Source organism: Lissotriton helveticus, chromosome 3_1 (genome assembly GCF_964261635.1).
Source record: "Lissotriton helveticus chromosome 3_1, aLisHel1.1, whole genome shotgun sequence".
Taxonomy (NCBI): Eukaryota; Metazoa; Chordata; class Amphibia; order Caudata; family Salamandridae; genus Lissotriton; species Lissotriton helveticus.
Window position 1 is genome coordinate 487,813,246 of NC_136061.1, and position 22,179 is coordinate 487,835,424.

At 44.2% G+C, this 22,179-nt stretch overlaps 1 protein-coding gene across 3 annotated transcripts in view; it reads left to right on the forward strand.

Annotated features, from left to right (window-relative positions):
- Positions 1-22,179, forward strand: part of ASNSD1 (asparagine synthetase domain containing 1) — a 151,171-nt gene that overhangs the window by 51,620 nt on the left and 77,372 nt on the right. For all 3 annotated transcript variants that reach the window (XM_078680364.1, XM_078680363.1, XM_078680366.1), the window contains exons 4-5: positions 4,321-4,396; positions 4,648-6,245. In XM_078680364.1, coding sequence (XP_078536490.1) covers positions 4,752-6,245 — 1,494 coding nt within the window. In that variant the 5' untranslated portion in view covers positions 4,321-4,396; positions 4,648-4,751. The remainder of the gene's footprint in view (positions 1-4,320; positions 4,397-4,647; positions 6,246-22,179) is intronic.

Genomic DNA, 22,179 nt, shown 5'->3' on the forward strand with positions numbered 1-22,179 from the left:
CCAGGCTTCAAGGGGTGACTATTTTCCTTTAAAAAATCCATTTAGCTTGTCCTGAAGACTGTCTGGTTGGAACCAGAGCTGCAGTCCTGGGTGGTATGGCTAGGTGGATTTGGAAAAAAGTTGGGGTCTATATCCTTGTAATTTGCCTCTGTCGCAACAAATGTGTACACTAGGAAGGCTGTCCCTTGCTTCTACTCACCCTTCTAGGGACTGCACTGACCAAAGAGGGTGGATGTTAATTTAGTTATGAACTCTAGATGAGAAGTCGTCAGTTGGGCACGAAAGGGGGTTAGCAAAACTGAGAGCTTTTACACTGGAACTCTGTCTTATGTGGAGATAATCTTAAGGAGCTACAAAACTTCATGATATTCAATATAAAGAGATGAACAATGGGCGGTACTAGACTCTACTAGCATCTTAAAAACATCTCCCTATAAGAGAGAGTTCCACTGTCAAAGCAAACTCTCTCAATTTTGTTGATCCCCATACCTTTCCAACTGACGACTTAGTCCATCAAATGTACCCTGCGCCCCAGAGTAATAATACTACTGCGTAGCAATTAGACAGTTGTATTATCACTCTGGGGCGTAGGGGGCATTCTTAAGGTTAGCTTATGTATGCACCACACATGGCCCATGTCTCTAGATTGAATAGCATGAAATTCATGGCAGGCAGTATCTCATACCAGTCAGCAATTGTAATCACCTTTTAGTCTAGTCCAAATAGTGGGAAAAATGAATAAAATTGAAACCTGTGGGACCTGCAGTATAAAGATGTGATGACCTCATTGTAAGAAATGATTGAGGCTCGGTTGAGTTAGAGATCACGCTTTGGGGGGCATTAAAGACAGTCGTGAGGGTACAGATCTTTTCAAAGGTTAAGGGGGGGGACAAACAATAGACAGGCGGTAGCCAAACACCCTAAAGATAAGACCAATGCTGGTTAAGTGGAAGAAACGTAAGACAAAATTGGAGCACTAGGTGAAGGCCCACTGTATATTGATTCAGCACATGCGTTATGAGGTGGGAAACAAGACAGGCAAATTATTGGCTTAGATTAGTAAAGGAGAAGAATGCTGTAGGTGACTAAGGCGTTCAAATGCAAACAAGACAGGTTAATGACTGATAACCTAGGGATTGTACAGACATTTCTGATGCAGGTCAGACCGAAATAGAAAACTCGCTCGAGTGACTAGAAGTCACTAAAAACTATTGTAGGGAAATTGCAAACTCCAAAAATAGACTTGCATGGCATAGCAAACTTTGAGGAAGATATATCCATCTAGTAAGTAGTGGCAAAAAAATAGACAATTGAGACTGGGTAAAATTTAACGGTCCTAAGGTTCTTCTGCACAATTGTTACTGGGATTGCCTGTTCTGTGTACGTTTCAGATAACCAGATGGGGGAGTGTTTCCCGCAGATCTCAACTCCGCTTTATAGCAATGATACATAGGAGGGGCGCTGCATATGAATGCTTCTCATGCAGGCGTTTGCAGTTGCTTGGCACGTAGCTGAAGATCCTGCACATATCGTTGTCAAATAGGCTGTCGATGTTGTGGCCGAGCAGATAGACAGGAAGCGCGAATGATTCTAGACCAAACAGATGAGCAAGACCAATACTTTACTCCCTCACCAGATGGACGCTGCCAGAGAGGTACCGTAGACTATTCCGGGTGGTGAATAGAGGCTTCCAAGATTTGGACATTTATGTGGCTAAGCAGGAGTCTACAACTGGTCGATCATGAGTCCAGTCAGCAGGGGCGGCTCTAGGCTCATGGTGGCCCTGGGCAGGGAGCGTAGGTAGGGGGCCCGGAAGAGGGGGTCCGGGCGGGGCGGAGCGCGCAGGCCAGTAAAGAGGGGAGGGGGTCAGGGTGTTTAGAAATGGAACAGAGCCGGAGGCCGCCAAATCCCTGCCAGGGGCCACCACGCAAATATGTATCCATCCTCAGAGGATTAATATATTAAGGATATATATTGGCGTGGTGGCCCCTGGGGTTTGGTGGCCCTGTGCCGGTGCACAGCTTGCACATGCCTAAAGCCGGCCCTGCAGTCAGGAGGAGGAATGTGACTGAGAGCATGCAGCTCACCCTCTTCTTAAATTAACGACCCCGTGCTGCTGCCTTGGAAGAAGCCTGATGATGATCATAAGTAAATATCTCAGATCAGGGCTCGTAGGATGTAAACTTTCACCCGGATAAACATTGCCTCCATGAACCTTTATTTCATTAAACTCAATGTAAAATATTAGGCAGATTATTCTGCTGTATTAAAGATGCATTTTTCAAAGCTGCACTGCACTGACTTTCTTTCTTTCTGCCTCTCTCCCTTTATTTCTTGCTGATCTCCCCTCCTGTTCTTCCTCCTCCTTTCTCTCCTTTCTCCTTCTACATATATAATTTCGTCCTCTCCTTCTGGCTGTTTATTTTCCTTTTTTCATTCTTTCCTTTCTTCTCTTTCCTCTTTTTCACTCTATTTTCTGCCTCTGTTGCCTGCCATTTCCTTACTTGTTTCTGTCTTCACTATTTCATATTTTCTATCCTTTGTTCCTTTCTGGCTTTATCACTTTTATCTCTCCTGTGTTCATATTTTGCTTCCTTTCTCTCATTCGCACCTCCCTTTTCGTTGTCTCCATCTCAGTCTTTTCTTCGCTTTTCAGTCTTGATCTCCTTTCCCTCTGCTTCATTCATCCTTTCCTTTCCATCGTTCCCTCTTTCCTTCCTTTGTTCATTTTATTCTCCCATTGTGCCCTTCCACCTTTCCCTGTATTCTTCGTTCATTTGTGTCCCTTCTCTACTTGATTATTGTGTCCCTATTACTATTTTCTCCTTCTTGCCTCTCTCCTTCCACTGTATTTTTATTACTTTCCACATGTCCTTCCGCTCCATTCTTCCCTATTTACTTATTTCCTTCCTCTGTTCTTTTCTCCATGTTTCATTTTTTCTTCCTTCCTCTTCTTTGTTACTTCTTTCGCTCTTTACTTTCTACTATTCTCATTTTCTTCCTTTCGCTTTTCTTTTGTCCTTTCTCTTTTTCTTTTGTTATCCCTCTCTGTTCTTTTTGTGTCTTTCTCTCCTTCCTTTCTTCAATGGTTGATACCTCTCTCAGCGTTAAATATTGTGTCATTAGTGATTAATAATATTAAATCACTAAGCACCGCACACTGACTATCGTCTACTACCAGTAGTGTCTTCAGAAATCTGTAAAAAATAATGCTATCCTCACTCTGTGCTGTAGTCTTAATGATCTTGGGGACACTCAGACTGGATCACATGATGCCTGTCCTCTTCTCCCTCCAGTGGCTTTCCATTGATGCTAGATGCCTTTAATAAATCAGCAAGCGAAGAGTCCTTAACCACTAACTCCCTTCATTACCTATCAGAAAAAATGCTGTTTCTGGAAGTCATACATCACTCCATCATATTGAAACACTACTGTTGAAAACCTCCTGCTCTAAGCAGGTGGTACATATGAGGTCAGGTACTGGATGAGGGCGAAGAGAGGGGTTGTGGAAAAGATGCGGTGGGAGCATAACAAACACCTCCACTTGCAACAACAATCTTCGTCAGGGATGGGAACAGAGATGTAAGTTATTGTATTGGTCGGAACTCCAAGTGCAGGTACACAGGCCCCCTTGTGATTAGGAGAAGTAAAATTCTGGAGGGAAGTGCCGCTCCGTCCAACTCGTAATCTCGTATGATCTATGTGTAAAGGGCTCTAACGCTTTAAAGGCATAGTTGACCGTAATGAAAGAATGCAAAATAAATAATAAAATATTTGTTGGGGCTTGGATGCTTTCAGCTGCTATCTAACTCTCAACCGAATAGATCAGGTCTTATTTTAGGGACAGAGCTGGTATTGAGGGTAGTGCATCTGACGTTAGCTACTAAAATGGGCTGAGGGACTTGCTACTGTGGAGTACTTATAGCCCGGGGATCTCAAAGTTTGAGACACGACTTGGAGGACAAATTACTGAATTTAAATTCCTTGCATTATGAGAGGTATGCAAAAATGAAAAAAAACAATCTCGAGACACTACTTCAGACCTGAATAGAACATTCTGATCATTACCTGCCTCACTTCTCTCCAGCCCTTTCTTCTGTCACTTCCCATATTCCTGATTAGATTTGAATATGGCTGTAGACATTCTCAGCCAATCAAACAAGATTGGTGAGGTGGGCTGAAAGTACAAATTAGGTCCTCAATGCTGCCTATTCTTTAAAAACGACAAAACTCATAGAAAATTACATGCTTATGATAGGACATAAGGTAATCTCGAAGTCAAATTGTATTATCTAACCAGCCATTTTTATCTCTTTGCAGAAAGTTTATACCCAGCAGCCCAACAGCAACATATTTTTTCTTGCAGATAGGACCGCAACTCTGAGTGAATGCAAAAGTAAGTTTATTATTTAAGCATTAAGTGTGGCAGTCTGTTGGAACAACACATCATTTCACTTCACCCAAATGCAGCCTGTTTTAAACTAATATTTAGATTAACATTATGGACCATTGTTTTAAAATGACATATGTAGTGACATAAGATTGATAAGGCTTTTCTTGTAACATATGTGCGGAACTGAAGTTATATCTTAACTAGCGGAAGTAAAGACTGATTTAGATGACTAGCTGTTTTTCTTTCTCCTATAGAAAAATTAGATAATCTAAAGGCTGCACACCAGAAAAACGGAGACTCGGAGAGGACCAATATCAAATAATGATCATACTTTTGTGTTTGTAAGTTTGAATTAGCAATGTGTGGAATTTGTTGCGTCATAGACTTGTCACTTCAGCATGACTTTAAAAAGCTTCTGGAAGAATCAGCAACTAGACACCTCAAAAGAAGAGGGCCCAGCTGCAGCCATCACTTGACAAAGAATGTGTCCAGCCATGGATACCACTGCTTGTTCTCTGGCCATGTTCTTCATTTGAGAGGGCAACTGACTAAACAGCCTGTACAAGATGACAATGACAACGTTTTCCTTTGGAATGGGGAGGTGTTTGGAGGTGTCAACGTGGGAGACATGGATAATGACACTCAAATTATGTTTCAGCATCTTACCTCCTGCAATAGTGAGTCTGATATTCTGACTCTCCTCTCCTCTGTTCGTGGTCCTTGGTCTTTTATTTATTATCAGGCATCCATCCATAGCTTGTGGTTTGGCAGAGATTATATGGGTCGTCGTAGTCTGCTGTGGCAATTCAGTGATAACCTAAAAGAAGCCATTTGTCTCACCTCTGTAAAAGCACTACGTTCTGAATCTGAAAATCAATGGAAGGAGGTCCCTGCCTCTGGAATATTCCGAGTTGATCTTGAGGAAAGTGTGTCTTCAAAAGCTGTTACTTTATACTGGTATCCATGGAGATTGAAATATGCAGAGTATTTGACAAATGAGCATTTGACAAAAGCGATGATTTTCAGAGATGATTTATCTAATATTTCTAAAGATTTGCCAACATTTGTTCGCTTATCTCTGAATACTTCTGAATTGTGCCTCACAGCCCCCATTTCCCCAATCAATAGAACAATCCCTGGGGATTTAACTGGACCATCCCATGCTATTTGTACTAGTAATACAGCTTCGATGGAAAATCTTCAAATCTGCCTTGATGAGCACAGGAAAGTGATAGCCCATCAGCTTATCAATGTTTTAAGTGAAGCAGTAAGGAAGCGTGTTTTATGCCTCCAAAGAGATTCAAATCCAACTTTAATGGATGCTGCAACTTCTGAAAGAAAAGCCAATGTTGCAATATTATTTTCTGGAGGTATTGATTCCATGGTCCTTGCAGCATTGTCAGATTTCTATGTTCCTTTGGAGGAGCCTATTGATCTACTCAACGTGGCATTCATGATGAAACCACCAAACAAACCAAAAGGTTCAACCAACAAGTATAATAAAATGAATAAAAAGAAAGTTTCCTCTTCTTCTCCAGAAGAAACCATGACACATGGTACTAAAGACAGTGCTTACCAAGTGTCTCCCTTCGATGTGCCTGATCGAATCACAGGACGGGCAGGTCTGAAAGAACTTGAAGCTCTCAATCCTTCACGAACTTGGAATTTTATAGAAATTAACATCACCGAGGACGAGCTGAAAGAAATGAGAGAAGAATACATTAGCCACTTGGTGCTTCCCTTGTGCACTGTCCTTGATGATAGCATTGGTTGTGCAGTGTGGTTTGCTTCCAGAGGAATGGGCATAAAGACTAATCATGGAGAGCCCCAATTCTATACTAGTGTTGCAAAGGTGAGTACTGCTTATTTTTATTTTATTTTCTTGTATGCCCAGTCTCTGGCCTTAATTTAAAAACCTTGTTTATGCATGTGACTTTCTTCACAAGAACAGATTGCCAACTAACCTATGTTAGCTTCACTGAGATTCTTATGTTTTAACTTGTTTTCCAAACTTGTTCATTTAAAAAGTACATTGGCCTGGTTTCTATTTTTTTTATTTATTACTAATTCACCAGTTCAACATGCAACGATATAGATATATATATATATCTCAATGCTCCCTTTCTTTTGTTTAACCAAGAAATAGGCACTCACGGGGGTGGATATAGTCATTATTTATTCACAACATGTGCAAACGCACAACAGACGCGTTACGGCTGACGCCTTTGCCAATGTTGCCTGGTGCAACGGAAGCCCCAAATTTAAATCGCACCATTTACTTGAAATAGAAAATGGACATAGAAATGTCCCATTACAAAGGTTCTGCCATCTTAACACGTACAACATGATTATGCATGATGATGCCCTGAATGGGCATTGAATTAATTTAAAATGCAATGATAGCTTAACATCATATGGGACATATGGAATATTCAACATCTCATTAGTGTGACAGTACCTAAGAGAGCTGCAATTCATTCTATCATAAATTGTGATGATTACATTTATATTTTTTTTTTAGCTCATGTTATTCAGCAGTATATCGGCAAACCTTCCATATTCCCAATTCTTAGCCACTATTTACAGATCATGTATTCAAACTCATCAGAAATGCATGCATGAACATCTGATCAATCTCTAACAGTATATTCAATTTCCAAGGTGGACTGCTAGTCCCCCCGCCCCCCCCCCAAAGGCTAAGTTGGCCAGGGGCGTTTATATATATATATATATATATATATATATATATATATATATATATATATATATATATATTAAAACTTTCCCAAGAATCGATGAAGTACAAAAAGGAATGTCCGGGCCAGCTTGTGCAGATTTATGAGCTTTTATTTTAGTTCCACTCGACGCGTTTCGAGGAGGTTTCCTCTTGTTCACCTCTTGTGTATAATATATATATATATATATATATATATATATATATATATATATATATATATATATATATATATATGCCACAAAACAGAGTTGCCCCTGAAGGAGAGCCCAACACGAGGGGTGATACTTCACTTGTTTTATTGGAGGTTAGACAGAGTAGTGAGCACGGAATCGCCAGTCCTTTAGTCTTTTAGCCGACGCGTTTCGGGCTACCTGCCCTTTGTCATAGCCTGCTTTGAAGTTGACAAGACCAATGAGCGCACTTATTATTCCTCTGGAACCCGCCCCAGTGGGCGTGACCGCACCCGCGGCCTTCTGGTACCTGAAGTGCACTTAGTATTCCTCCAGTGAGTTTGGCTTGTGCTCCCAGTTTAAAGTCAAATTAAAATCCCAAGTGGGTTGACCAAAGATCATGCCGCAACTGCCACTGTAAACACCTCCAACAGGAAAACCTCTCGTCCCATAAAGTGCGCGCCGGTTGGCGCCATCACAGGTCTGCTGCCGTGCAGAGGGGCTCTCCCACGGCTGGGCCAGCCGTATTTAAATGCCACAAAACAGAGTTGCCCCTGAAGGAGAGCCCAACACGAGGGGTGATACTTCACTTGTTTTATTGGAGGTTAGACAGAGTAGTGAGCACGGAATCGCCAGTCCTTTAGTCTTTTAGCCGACGCGTTTCGGGCTACCTGCCCTTTGTCATAGGCTGCTTTGAAGTTGACAAGACCAATGAGCGCACAAGGACGTCCTTGAGGAAACTACCCTTCTTACCTCCAGTAAGTCCCACACAGTGGGATTTCTAAGAGGTCTTCGGAAGCCTCTCCCTTTTTTCCACTACTCTGCAAACGCTCCTCCTGGCACACAACTGGTTGGGGTATGAAGTCCACTTTACTCCAGAGGGACCCTGGGGGCCAAGAAGCCCTCCTGATAGCTCCTGTAAGTCATACACAGCGGAATTTCTGAGAGCTGGTTGGACGCCCAACCCCTTTTCTCCACTACTCTGTGAACGTGACTGCTAGTTGAGAAAAAATTAGAAATTCACTGAAGGAAACAAAGGTTTCAGGGTTGTTCTAGTCAGAAATTAATGTTTAAAAAGCTTCAGAAATTCGCAGAAAAAATCACAGCTTTCAGGGACCTTAAAGTTAGGGATTAGCGTTTAAAAAGCCTTAGAAATTCACGGAAAAAAACACAGGTTACAGAGACGTTATAGTTCAGCTGACATTTCACTCATACTAAACTAGAAAAATTCAGCCATCATAGTTAGCTGAGCTAACTATAACTCGCTTCCCCCGTAGTGCACTGCTGATGACATCACATATTACATCACTCATGACAGGGTCAGTGACATGGTTAAACATGAGTAGCTCTTGTTATAGAATATTTTGGAGACCCCTGATTTTTTTTATTTTTTATTTTTTATTTCAAATCATTTTTTATTGAAGATACAAAGGACACAAAATAAAAATACAAAGGGGTAGACATACACTTAATGATTCACCATAGAGATACAGTCATTAATGCATGGGAGAGTACAGGCGATGTAATTGAGGTAAGTGCTAAGGAAACAATAAGATAGCATCCTTGTAATACATATACAGAAGGGTTGTATGAGTTACTGTCAGAGTAGAACATTGACTAAAACGACCATGCATCTAGTAGCAAGCCCGTGGAGTGAGTACGACGAAGAAGAGAGAAGGGAAAAAGGAGGGGGGGGGAGAACAGGGGGGGGACGAGGAGAAGGGAGAAGACGTAGCAGCAGCAACAGGACTTCCATCATGCGTTCCCGGAATACTGCCCAGTGTGATAGCCTAGGCCAGGGTAGGGTCATGGAGTGTGTCATTGAGTGTGTCATTCAGTGTGTCATTCAATGCGCCTAAGGGGGGTCATAACATAGTTCCAATGAGTCAAGTACACTCCAGAGCTTGGTGTGGGGTTTTCGCCAGGGGGATGTATGCAGGGAGTCATTGTCTGCTCCCCTAAAGGAGGTCAGCCATTCCTGCCATTGAGCGAAGGAAACCTCAGAAGTGCTCTTCCACTTGCTCAGAATAATTTTGCATGCCAGTGTGAGCATAAGGTCCTAGAGGTGCCTGTCCTGCTCGCTAGGGACATTTGGATCAATTGCTCCTAATAAAATGTATGCAAAGTCTCTGGGCGGACTAAAATGGAAGGTGTGTTGGATGTAAGAGAAGATCTTGTCCCAAACGTTTTGAGCAGCGGGCAGTGGAAGAACATATGTGCCATGTCACCTAGGTGTGTTTTACAGTTCCAGCAAAGTGAGCTATCTAGGAGTTTGAGTTTGAAGAGTTTCTCGGGTGTCCAGTAAGATCAATTTATCAGCATGAGTTTGGTCTGGGAGAGTAACGAGGATATTTTATTATAGAAGGGAGTGAGGTGGATCTTGTCCCAATCAAAGGCCAGATTGGAGGAGTTTGGTTCGTTTTCCCAATCTCGCTGTTTGGTTCGTTTTCCCAATCTCGCTCACATTGCCTGTGTGCTCTCTGAGGTAGGGGTGAAAAGAGTTTGTAAATTTTGGATACCATGTGTCCTTGTAACATTAGTTGAATCAATCTAGCGCATAGAGTAGGTGGATGCGGTACGATGGCTCTGGCGGCGATAAGTGCTTTATGGCGTAAGAACTTGTAAAAATCAAGTGGTTGGAGATCAAATCGCGACTGTAGGGCGGCAAATGGAAGGGGAGAGGTACCATCGTAAATGTCTTGTAGTGAATTCGGACCTTTTTTAGCCCAGTCATCCCAATAAAGGAGTCCATCATCGTCCTTCAGAGCCGGGTTAAACCAGAACGATGATAGATTTTTCTTGGAGAACATTATTCTGGCTTTGTAGTGCCTCTCCAGGCTAAGTAGAGCTCGTTTAGTGTTAAGGAAAATGTATTTGGATTGAGTGAAGGCAGAGGCGTCCATAGTCATTATGGTGGAAAGTGGCAAATTGTTAATGATGGATTTTTCTACTTGAACCCACACAGGAGTGTACCCCTGATGAGCATGGAACCAGTGCGCTCCTTGCTTGCATAAGAAGGCCGTTTGATAGCCTCTGAAGTTGGGTAAACCTACACCCCCTTTGTCTTTTGGCAATTGAAGCTTCTTCAGGGAGATTCTCGTTTTTTTGTCCTGCCAGATAAAACTATTGAAAAGCTTATATATCTTTTTAAGAAAGTCATCTGAGAGCAGCATGGGAAGCATGCTGATTAAATAATTGATAAGTGGTGTGACCATCATTTTCAAAGTTTCCACTCTACCCCACCACGAAAGAAACTTTGGTTACCATCCTTCCAGGAGCGTGGATATTTTCTTGAACAATGAGGTCTCGTTAATTTTTAGAGTACTAATTAGGTCTTTCTCAAAGTCGATCCCTAGATATTTAAAACTCTTCTGTTGCTAACAGAGACCTGTATCACCCAAGACGCTTTTATCACCAATATTACTAAGTAGCTTCACTTCAGTCTTGTCTTTGTTGAGCTTGTATCCGAACACTTCTGAGAATTCGGCAAAGGTGGACATTAACGCCGGGATAGCTAGGTCTGCATCTTCGGACACTACCAGGAAATCCTCAGCGTATGCTGAGATTTTGACTGTAGCGTCTTTAAAGTCTATGCCTTTAATCCTCTCATTGTTACTTAAATAGTAAAGGAAGGGCTCAATTGCCAAAAGAAAGAATGATGGAGAGAGGGGACAGCCCTGTCTCGTGCCTTGTTGCAAGTGAAAGGAGTCAGAGAGGCACCCACCCGCTCTAACTCGTGCTGAAGGTTTGGAATATAAAGCCATCACCATTCGAATGAAGTTCGCCCCTAGGTTGAATTTATGCAGAGTGGCCTCCAAATAGGCCCAGTCAATCTTGTCAAAGGCCTTCTCGGCATCTAGGGTCACGGCCACAGTGGGGGAATTGGTCGTCTTTGCCCTTTCTAGGATGTGCGCAAGGGTTCTAGTATTATCACTCGATAACCTATTTTTGAGGAACCCTACCTGTGAAGGATGAATCAGCTGGGGCAAGACTGCTTGAATTCTTTTTGCCAAAACCATGGCATAGATCTTGCAATCAAGATTGATTAGTGATATCGGCCTATAGTTTTTAGGGACGGACGGGTCTTTCCCCTCTTTTGGTAAAACCGCAATAATGGCTTCTGCCGGAGTGCCAAGAACTTGGCCACTTGTATTGAATTGTTCATAAAGATCTTTGAGGGGTCCGTCAGAACGGATGAAAAGCTCTTGTAAAATGTGGCGCTGAACCCGTCAGGACCCGGAGCTTTCCCTGTTTTGAGGGATTTTACGGCTTGTGTAATTTCCACTACAGAGATGGGGCGGTTGAGTGCAGTTTGGTCTTGCTCTGTGAGAGCCGGAAGTTTACATTTATCAAGGTATGGTCTTAGTTTTGAACTGTTGATGTCTTTGTTTTTACTATAAAGGTCATTGTTGAACTCTTTAAATAAGTCTGCAATCTTGTTTGGGTCCGAATGGGCTGTTCCTAATTTGTCAACTATGCATTTAATAGTTGATTGTTGGAGTTTAAATTTTAGGTACGAGGCAAGGCTTTTACCCGCTTTGTTAGTGTTGCACAACCTGAAGTGTTTATGATGTTGAAGCCAGACTCCTGCCCTCTCGCTAATGATTTTATTATATTCGTATTTTTTGTTCATTAAGTCCGTAAGGACCGAGGGGTCCCTAGAGATTACATGGTGTTTTTCAAGGACAGAAATCTCATCTTCTAACCGTGATAGGGTGGAATTTGCATCCTTGTTCATGGCAGCACGTATTTTGATTATTACCCCCCTAAGTGTTGTTTTAAGTGCTTCCCACCTTGTAAGGTCTGTAGTATCCCCTTTTTTATTGTGGTAAAGGTAATCAGTGATTGCTGCTTCTATGGCAGCCCTGTGTGCCTCCTTTTTCAGTACTGCGTCATTGAACCTCCACAAGGTCGTTCTTTTGCCTATATTGTGCAATGCCGGAGTCATCGTAATGCATGAATGGTCGGAAATCACGCACGCTTCAATGGAGGCACTTTCAATGTCCCCCTTATAGTGAGTAAATAGTCTATACGTGAATATGAACCGTGTGGCGGGGAGTAAAAGGTGTAATCTCTGCCTGTAGGGTTCATCAACCTCCAGGAGTCAACTAGGTTAAAGCGGGTGCAGAGATTAAGAAGTGCTTTATGTGAGTTGGTCGGCCTAAATGAACAGCGCGAATCTCTATCTAATAGGGGGTCCATAGGGAGATTCAGGTCCCCACCCAGGATATGTATTGCGGTGTCTGGTATTGTGTCAATGTGGTCGCTAAGTTCCTTCCAAAATTCTTGGTCATCTTTGTTGGGTGCATATACGTTGGTCACGTAGAACTCCTTCCCATCCTTTGTCAGTTTAGTAGAGACCCATCTGCCCTTAGCGTCTGCACTACTGTGTAAAACATCTATGTTGGTTCGCTTCGCAATGAGAGTAAGGACCCCATTCTTTTTACCTATGGCGTCAGACCCAATCGCCTCACTATATTGTTTGTTTTTCATAGAATTGAACTGTGAGGAGTCTATTTTAGTTTCTTGGAGCAATATAATATCACCCTTCTGCTTATATAAATAATCTAGGATTTTCCTCTTTTTAATTGGGTGATTGATACCCTTGACGTTGAGTGATATTATTTTTATAGTCTGTTTAGCCGCTGTCATCGAAAGAGAAGATCAGTGATCTTCTAGTCAGTATGTGAAGCGTAATCTGAGATCTGTATAGCAGTATTACCTTTTCGCATGTGTAGCTGCAGGCTCGTGAGCAATGTGAGCGGGCGCACACGTGCGTACAAAGAGCACTCTCAGCATTATCAGTGTGTAGAATGTTGCTGCAAGGATGCGGTGACAAGAGATAGAGAAGGGAAAGAAACAAGGGGAAAGACACGAAAGGGATCACATATGGAAATAATACCCAAAACCCTACCCAAACCACCCACGACCCCAGCCCACCCACCCCACCCCACCCCAACAATACGCCAGGAGCATGGCAACTAAGGAGAAGCAACCACAATGGCTACCCCCCTCCGTGGTGGAAACTGAGTAACCTGCTTATAAACGTAAGTATAACATTGTTTATGGAAGCCATCGTTGTGAGCTGCAGAACCTTTCTATCTACGATACTAAGCCTCCAACTATCATGTGTCAATAGCGCAACCAACATGTTTGCAATGAAATCGACCTAAGGCAAGAGGCGTAGTTTACCAATCCGTCTGTGGAAACTTAGTACAAAGGACACCTCTGCTGAAACGGAGATTAAGGGCTTCATTAACATGTAACATTAACAATAACATGTAACGATTGTGTCAAGGCATAATGCATCCTAAGGCATAATGAATCCCAGATTCATGCATAAGTAGAACAACATTTTATATTTGTACCAACACGACCTGGGCATTTAGCCATTCGCCTGAACCTCCATTCTTCCCAACATAATAGGTGAATGCCTGAGCATTTATGAACCCACCTCAAATTATGCGTCAAGGGCACACATTCAGTAATAACCATATATGTACGTCTGTCTGTCTATACTAGGGTAAAGTCACCAAAGTAGTCTTGATTCCAAGTATATGCAACTGGGACATATCATCCTACCTGACCGTCAGGCAAATTCCAACCTGAAATAATGAGGACCACGGGGTTGATAATGTCACCTGAGTTACACCTTAGCTTGTAGCTAGTCCTCAGATTTCCAGTTTTCGCGGTGGCAAGCAAGGAACCTATAGTTTACCTGGAGCCCAGGTTAGCAAGAGGGCAGAGCGACAAATTATTGAAGCAATATGAAAAGGATATGTGAGAACAGAACCTTGTGTTAGTGATGCTGTGGCAGTGTCCATTTTCGACTCCTCAGAGCCCCCGAGCAACTTCTTCAGATGCAAAGGATCCGTGAATATTTGAGAAACTCCCTGGATTGTTACACGGAAGCGTGCAGGACCCACAAAGCCGTATTGATATTCAAGCTGACGAAGTCTTGGACGGAGGGCCAGAAAGCTTTTCCTTAAAGTGACAGTTTCTTTGCTGTAATCTTGGGATATGTATATTTTATTGGCTTTCCAAAGGATGTGATTGTGCTTGCGCATGAACGTCAGAATTTGTTCTACGTGCTGATACCTAAGAGGCTTGCACACAATCGGTCTTGGGCCCTTTTGTTGATGTGGGTCGGGTAGGGACTCTGTGAGCGCAATCAAATTCCAACGGTGTACCAAAGGAGAGACTGGTGGCCTGAGGAAACCATGACTCCAGGAATGTTATGCAGTCCCCCTCTCTACCTTCGGCTCCCTGCGGAATACCAAAAATTCACAGGTTTCCCCGCATATTCCTGTCTTCCAACTCCGAGATGCGCCGAGACATTGATGAGGTAGAAAGGGACAGATCTTTTAGGGACGCTCTATGAGCAGCTGAGCGCTTTACAAAACCCCCAGTAACATAACATAACATAACATTTGCTCACTATCACTTCAGAGTCCTCCAATTTACTGATCCTACATTCAGTCTCTGCGAGTCGCGTATTGGTATCTTTGATATCTTGCCTCACTGCTGCGATTTCTTCTCTGGTGGATTTCGTGATTTCATGTACTTCTGCAAGTTTGAGAAGAAGTGTGTCTAAAGTGGCGTTCATGTCCCTCGATCCCTTGGTAGGCGATATTGGATTTGTTGGATAGGCTTTAAGTCTTTTAAGGGTTTTGGTAACCTTATCCCCCATGGTAGTTGGATGGGTTAGAAAAGCCCCGGCTCGCAGGATCAACCACTGGAAGTGTGTGGTAGTGGCTGAGAGTGGTATTGACTGAGAGTGACAGGTTCCGTGGAGATATCGGATTTGTTAGAGAATGCTGCGGATCCTTATAACGGTGGAGTAGTTTTGATAATAAACTCAGTTGAGGTGCCGGTATACAAAAACTTCAAAACTGCAGTGATTTCCCCCACCAGGGTGTGGCGCTACATCTAAGCGGTGTAGCTGTGTAAATCATTCTTTGGGTGGTTGTACTCGACTGGCCCCTTTTCTTTTAGGAGCTGAAACTGGAACTGGAGCGCGCCTGGGCCAGCATAAAGTAGTAGCCACTGTCTATCCTTAGGTAAGGTCTCATTTGTTGGCCATCTTAAGGTCAGGCATTAATGGTGTAGGAGTCCTCTTTTCGTTCATCGGCAGTCTGGATATGCATACAAGTAAAAAGGCAGAACTACCCCAAAGACTGATCACCAATATTTGTCTGGGAGACACCTGACAGCCTTCAATATCGCCCCATGACAGCCACGAATTGCAGTTATTGCAGTGTTATTGCAGTTATTGCCGTGATACCGATCTCAGCATGCATGCAATTCATAGTACCCTTAATAGCGATGTCTCTCATGCATGGATTAGACCCTGAGCCTCTTCCGACCCTCTAAAAGCAATTGTCTTTCCCCGGGAATGAACGCTGAAGAGTCGGGAATCAGGCCGGGGCAGCGCAAAGGACTGTGGCCGCCATTTTAATGATCGTCGCGCTGTACCTGTTACTATGCGCCTTTTACCAACGAAGCCTTCCGTACTGTAGCAGCGTTTACTTTCGCGCTCGAAATACTGTTCATTGCCCAAAGGTTGGAGTGCCTCTCGAAGCCAAGAAATCAGCTGCGGGGATCAGCGGTGCGGTGAAGACTGTTCTCGGCGATGCGGGCCGCCATCCATGCGGTCACGGCCCTTGATTACCGCGTTGGTCGAACTGGAGCTATATCGACGCTTCAATGCTTTAAATGCGCCCAAACTGTTTCGATTACCTTCCGCAGTCTTTTCGCATCAATAGGGGTTGCATATGCTGCAGGATATCACCGTTGTAATCATTTGACCCTGACGCCACGGGAGGAGAGAAACGCTTAAGCGGCCATCTTCTCCGGCGTCCAAGCCACGCCCCTTGGAGACCCCTGATTTAACCCCTTAACTGCTGCCATGCCACTATTAACTTTGTTTATAAGGATTCCATAAATCTGATCATTTAAGTTTTCTCCCATTTCCAAGTGTCACATTTGCAAACATCAAGCATCTTGCTCCCAGTGGTCTGTAGAGATAATGCCATATTTATAACAGAACAATGCATTTGTTTAAATGGGAGGAATTTTAAGTGAATAAACGTGCTTCATCAAGCATTAAGACACATTTGGCTTAATTGAAATTTGAGAAAGGCATAATACTTAATGTTACATAGAAAAAGTTTTCTTTAGTTTAAATTTCACCCATTTGAAAAAAATACTGTTTTTCAGTTATAAATATAGCACATTGTCTTTTGGCCACTAGGATCAAAAAGCCTGCTGCTTGTAAATGCACCACTTTGAAATGGGAGAAAATTAAAATGAAGAGTTCATCATTAGGTAACTTCATTTCGTTTTTCTCCCACTTAAAAGCATTCCGAAACATCATTTAGTTCTAATGCTCCAATATTGAGTTAACAAGGTTTTTTTTTATTTGAGTCAAATACTTCAGTGCTTCAGTGCTTTACCTCTGTGACCCAGTCTGGCCCATAAATCTGACAGAGCACTGCTCATTATCAGGCTATGCTACCTGTAACCTGATGATAATGCAAAGTAAAATCAGCCTTCCCTTAACTTTAAAAGAAAAATGTGACTTTGTGCTCATTCTTGTCGGATAGGAGTAGTGCTCTTGCTGGACCTCTTTATGTCTTTTGATACAGTGGACTAAGCTTTACTGATGCAGCAGGTGCAGTCCATGGTAGCACTCATCTGCCTCATCCATAATGGTTAACTTCTTTTCTAATTAAGAGAATTCAAAATAGGCCGTTTTTCTCCACCCAACTAAGCTCATTTCCGGAGTTCTTTAGTATGTATTGTTTTCTCTGGACCTCCCTGTTTCTATACCCCTTCTGAACCTCATTGGTAAGCATCAACTCTCTTCTAAAACTTGCATAGATAACTCAGCTTGTGGTAAGGGAGAGGGACACCGCTGAGATATTGAGGAGTGAATGAATCTGAGTTGAATGCCACAAAACCAAGGTCATGCTTCCAAAATGCATGGCATGTGTTGGATTATCTTTAAATCCTTTAGGGTTTTTTTTAAACAAACTTTATTGTGTTAAATGGTCATATACAGTGCAGTGCTCGTTAAACCAGGAAACATCTGCCACATCAAGCATTGCAGATCAGTGTCTTTGACAGCTAGTGAATACATTATTATCATTGAAATCATAAAACACTTTATAACGTAAACACCCCAAACCCCCCTCACTCTAACACACTGTTGCATTTCGATCGTCACTACATCACCCCTCCCAGTTAATCCATTCCTATACTACATATCCAGTCCTTATCCCAATGGCCCACAGATCAAGGCAGATACGGATGCGTCTACCGAGGGCACCATGTCCAATTCCAGGCCTCTGTAATCTGCCTATCTTTTCAGGATTTTGGGGTGTTTTTGCGTTCATCCCCTGGCCTTAATTATCAGAATCTCTAATCCCATATTAAAGTCCATCCCATTTTTCCATGCCGAGAGAGATGGAGGGGCCGTCGCCTTCCACAGCCTTGCCATGTCTCTTTTGGCCAAGGTCAGCCCCAGTAATAGTAAATGCCTCTTCTATATGTTTAGGGTGACCAACCGTCCGTAAATTTCACGGACAGTCCGTAATTTTGCCCGTCTGTCCGTTGTCCGTGAAGGATTCTTTAACGGACGCCATTTGTCCGTAATTTTAACTGGGCCCAGCTTCCACCCGCCTCCCTCTTTGACTCCGATGCTGTACCAAAGCTCAGATACAGCAGCATTCGAGAGGCACAGCGGGATGGCAACGCCTCACACCTTCGGGCCGTGATGAGCTGTTAAGAGGTGCTTGAAGGTGACAGAGGGAGGGGCTGCAGGTTCAGGAGCAGGGGCATCTATTCAGATGCAAACAGCCCTGAATGCGCCATGTCTCTGCAATTTAGAGGGGGGCTCACACATTCCATTTCTACCCATGGCCCCAAACATCCTAGACTCGGCCAGATTACACTGAGGCAGCACGTGGTTCTCTTCACAGCCCAGAGCTTAATTACTGTCACTAAATTGTAAGCAAACTTCGGTTCTTCAAACATGCAGTCTAATGTAATAAAATTAAGAAATGGCACAATCGCACCCACACTGATTAACAAAGTATGGAGGTCAATCAGTTCTCTTAGAGTATCTCCTGTAAGTACTGTATATCACAGTGGGGGTAGCATTTTGGACAGAGAGCCTGTCTTCTTGTTGTCTTGTGCAGGAGGGGGCAAGGAGCCCAAGATGATACTAGAACACTGCATGCCCACCCCTGTGCCCACCCTGGTGGATCCTGTTCCCCCTACTGTGATGGCTCATGTCCCCCCTCCCCCGCCTGTGATGGCTCCTGTCCCCCCCCTTTGTGATGGCTTCTGTCCACCCACAGTGGTGGATCCTGTATGCCCCCCCTACCCTGCCTGTGATGGCTCCTCCTGTCCCCTCCCTGTTGTGGATCCTGTCTCCGCCCTGGGTGGCTTCTGTTCCAGTCCTGGAACAGCTACGGCAGCGAGGGTGAAGTTCTTGATGGGCCTCTTCTAAAAAGGGCTCAGCTCAAAATTAATATGGAAAGGTGGGCGAGTGAGCAAGTGAAGGGATGGGTGGAAGGCTGGATAAATTAGTGAAAGGGCGAATGGATGAATGAAAGATTGAATAAATGGATAATGAGAGAGGATGGATGGATTGATGAGTGAGAGGAAGGATGGATGAGAGAATATAAATAGCTGGATGTATGGTGGAGGGTAGCTGGGTGATGGATGAGGCGAAGGATGGATGGATGAGGGGAAGGATAAGTGGATGGGAAGGATGGATGGATGGGAAGGATGGATGGATGGATGGGTGAGGGGATGGATGGATGAGTGGAAGGATGGATGGGTGGAGGGGAAAGATGGATGGGTGGAGGGGAAAGATGGATGGGTGGAGGGGAAGGATGGATGGATGAGGGGAAGGATAGATAGATGAGGGGAAGGATAGATAGATGAGGGGAAGGATAAATGGATGGGTGAGGGGAAGGAGGATAAATGGATGGGTGAGGGGAAGGATGGATGGATGGATGAGTGGAAGGATGGATGGATGAGGGGAAGGAAGGATGGATGGATGGATGAGGGGAAGGATAGATGGATGAGGGGAAGGATACATGGATGGGAAGGATGGATGGATGAGGGGGAAGGATGGATGAGGGGGAAGGATGGATGGATGAGGGGAAGGATGGATTGATGAGGGGAAGGAAGGATGGATGGATGGATGAGGGGAAGAATGGATGGATGGATGAGGGGAAGGAAGGATGGATGGATGAGGGGATGGATGGAGGGGAAGTATGGATGGATGGAGGGGAAGTATGGATGGATGGATGGGTGAGGGAAAGGATGGATGATGGATGAAAGGAAGAATGGATGAGTGGAAGGATGGATGGATGAGTGGAAGGATGGATGGATGAGTGGAAGGATGGATGGATGAGTGGAAGGATGGATGGATGAGTGGAAGGATGGATGGATGATGAGGGGAAGGATGGATGGATGGATGATGAGGGGGAGGATGGATGGATGGATGATGAGTGGGTGGGTGAAAGGATGGGTGGATGATGGGTGGGTGAAAGGATGGGTGGGTGGATGGTGGGTGGGTGAAAGGATGGATGAGTGGATTGGATGGTGGGTGGGTGGGGGAAAGGATGGATGGATGGATGAGTGGGTGGGTGGATGGCGGGCGGGTAGGTGGATGGTTGGGTGGATGATGGGTGGGTGGGTGGATGAGTGAAATGATGGATGGATTGATGAATTGATAAGTGCAAGGGTGAATGAATGTACATATGGGTGAAAGGGTGGATGTAAGGATGGATGAGTTAGTGAAAGGGGGGTAGATGGACAAAAGGATGAATAGATGTGTGAAGGAGTGAAATGATAGATGGATGAGTGATCGGGTCAATGGATGGATTCATGAGTGGATGAGTAGATGGATGGGTGGATGGATGGATGGATGGATGGAAGGAAGGATGGCTAAGTGAAAGGGTCGGTGGAGAGAGAAAGGAAGGATGGATGAATGACTAAAATAGTGGATGAGTGGAAGGATTAGTAAGTGAAAGGATGGCTGGATTGGTGAAAGGGTAAATGGCTGGATGGATGAGTGAATGGATGGATGGATGGGATGAAGAGTGGATGGATAAGTGTACAGATGGATAGGGTGAAAGGGTGGATGGATGGATAATGGATGGATGAGTGAAAGGATGGATGAGTGAAATGATAGATGGAAGGATACATGATGGATAGGTTTGCAAATGGTTGAATATGTTTTGAAATGGCTGGGCTTAATTATATACTATTGCGCGACCTCTGATGTGTCTGTAAAACGTACCTATTGTCCTGCAATTTTGTCCTGAATTTTGACCCTTTGTCCTGAATTTTTACACTCACCGTCCTGAATTTGCACCAATGCCAGTTGGTCACCCTATATATGTTACCTCCTATTACCTCTATGATATTCAGAATTGTCAACCTCGGTGAGGCGGGGAGCTCCCACCCCAACACCTCCGCCAAACAGGCCATCACTCCTCTCCAAATTTTCGTGAGCGCTGTACAGTGCCAAATGGTGTGCATTAGGGACCCCTCTTCTCGTTCACAATGCAGACACACCGGGGTTGCCACCAGACCTGCCCTCCAGAGCCTGAAACTAGTGTAATAAACCCGATGAAGGTATTTAAATTGAATGAGGCACAATCTCATCAAAATCACTGCTCCACTAGGGGAGGCCAGTGCGTCCATCCAGTCATCTCCATCCAGCTCGCCCACATCCCCAACCCATGTCCTTCTGGGATTATCTAGCATAGTGGAAGGATGGGTCACCAATGATTGAAAAATCTTTGATATCTTATGATCTTTTAGATCACCCATAAAAATCTTAACCTCGATCGGACTGAATTCAGGGAGAGCCTCCAACCCCGAAATACTCTGAGAGATAGCATGACGAAATTGGAGGTATTTATGGAACTGAGTTCTTGGCATATGGTGCTCTCGCTGAAGATCTTGAAAAGATTTGAGCACCGAGCCTCTCATTACATCCCCTAATGTGGAAATTCCTATATTGTCCCATCCTTGAAATCCAGCTAGCGCCGCCAGCTCCGGTAGACGGCCATTACGCCACAGTGGGTTCTCCCTAGTCAACCTGTTCCACCACCCATCTTACGGAGGGACTGTTTCCATACACAAAATTACACCTGAGTGGCGGATGGTGGGGAATTACGAATTGACGCAGAGTACAGGATAGTATGCAAGGTGGACTTCCCCATAACCCTCTGCTCCATTGCATAGGTGGGATCTTCTCGGTTTCCATACCACCATTCATTTAGCACTAGGAGTTGTGAGGCTGTGTAGTACGATTGAATATCTGATGTGGCCAACATCCCGCAATATGTTGACTGTAAGCAAGTCCACAGCGCCACCCTGGAAGCTCCCCCTGCCCACAGGAAATGTCCCAGCGCCGCATTAACCTGGCGAAACCACGAAAGGAGCACCTGGTAGGGATAATTCTTTAATTTATAAAGCAGGTGCGCCAGTGACACCATTTTAAATATAGCCGATCTGCCCTATATAGAGAGGGGCATATGTGACCAAGTATTTATTTCCTCCCTTGTCTGTGTCCGGATTGATACTATATTTCTGTCCCATGCTAGTCTCTGCAGGTCTGAGAGAAAAACTCCCAGATATTTCACGCCCTCTGTCGACGCCCGTACTGCCGTGGCCCAGGATCCCAAGTTTGCCGTTCCCCCCAGCACCCACAGCGTGGATTTACTCGGGTTCATGTACAGTCCCGATGATTCACCCAAGATTTCCATGATGGGAAGGAGCCGTGGCGCCGTCCTATTTATGACCGTTAACCGCTTCCGTGCGGCGCCGATTCCCCCCCTGTGCTGGAC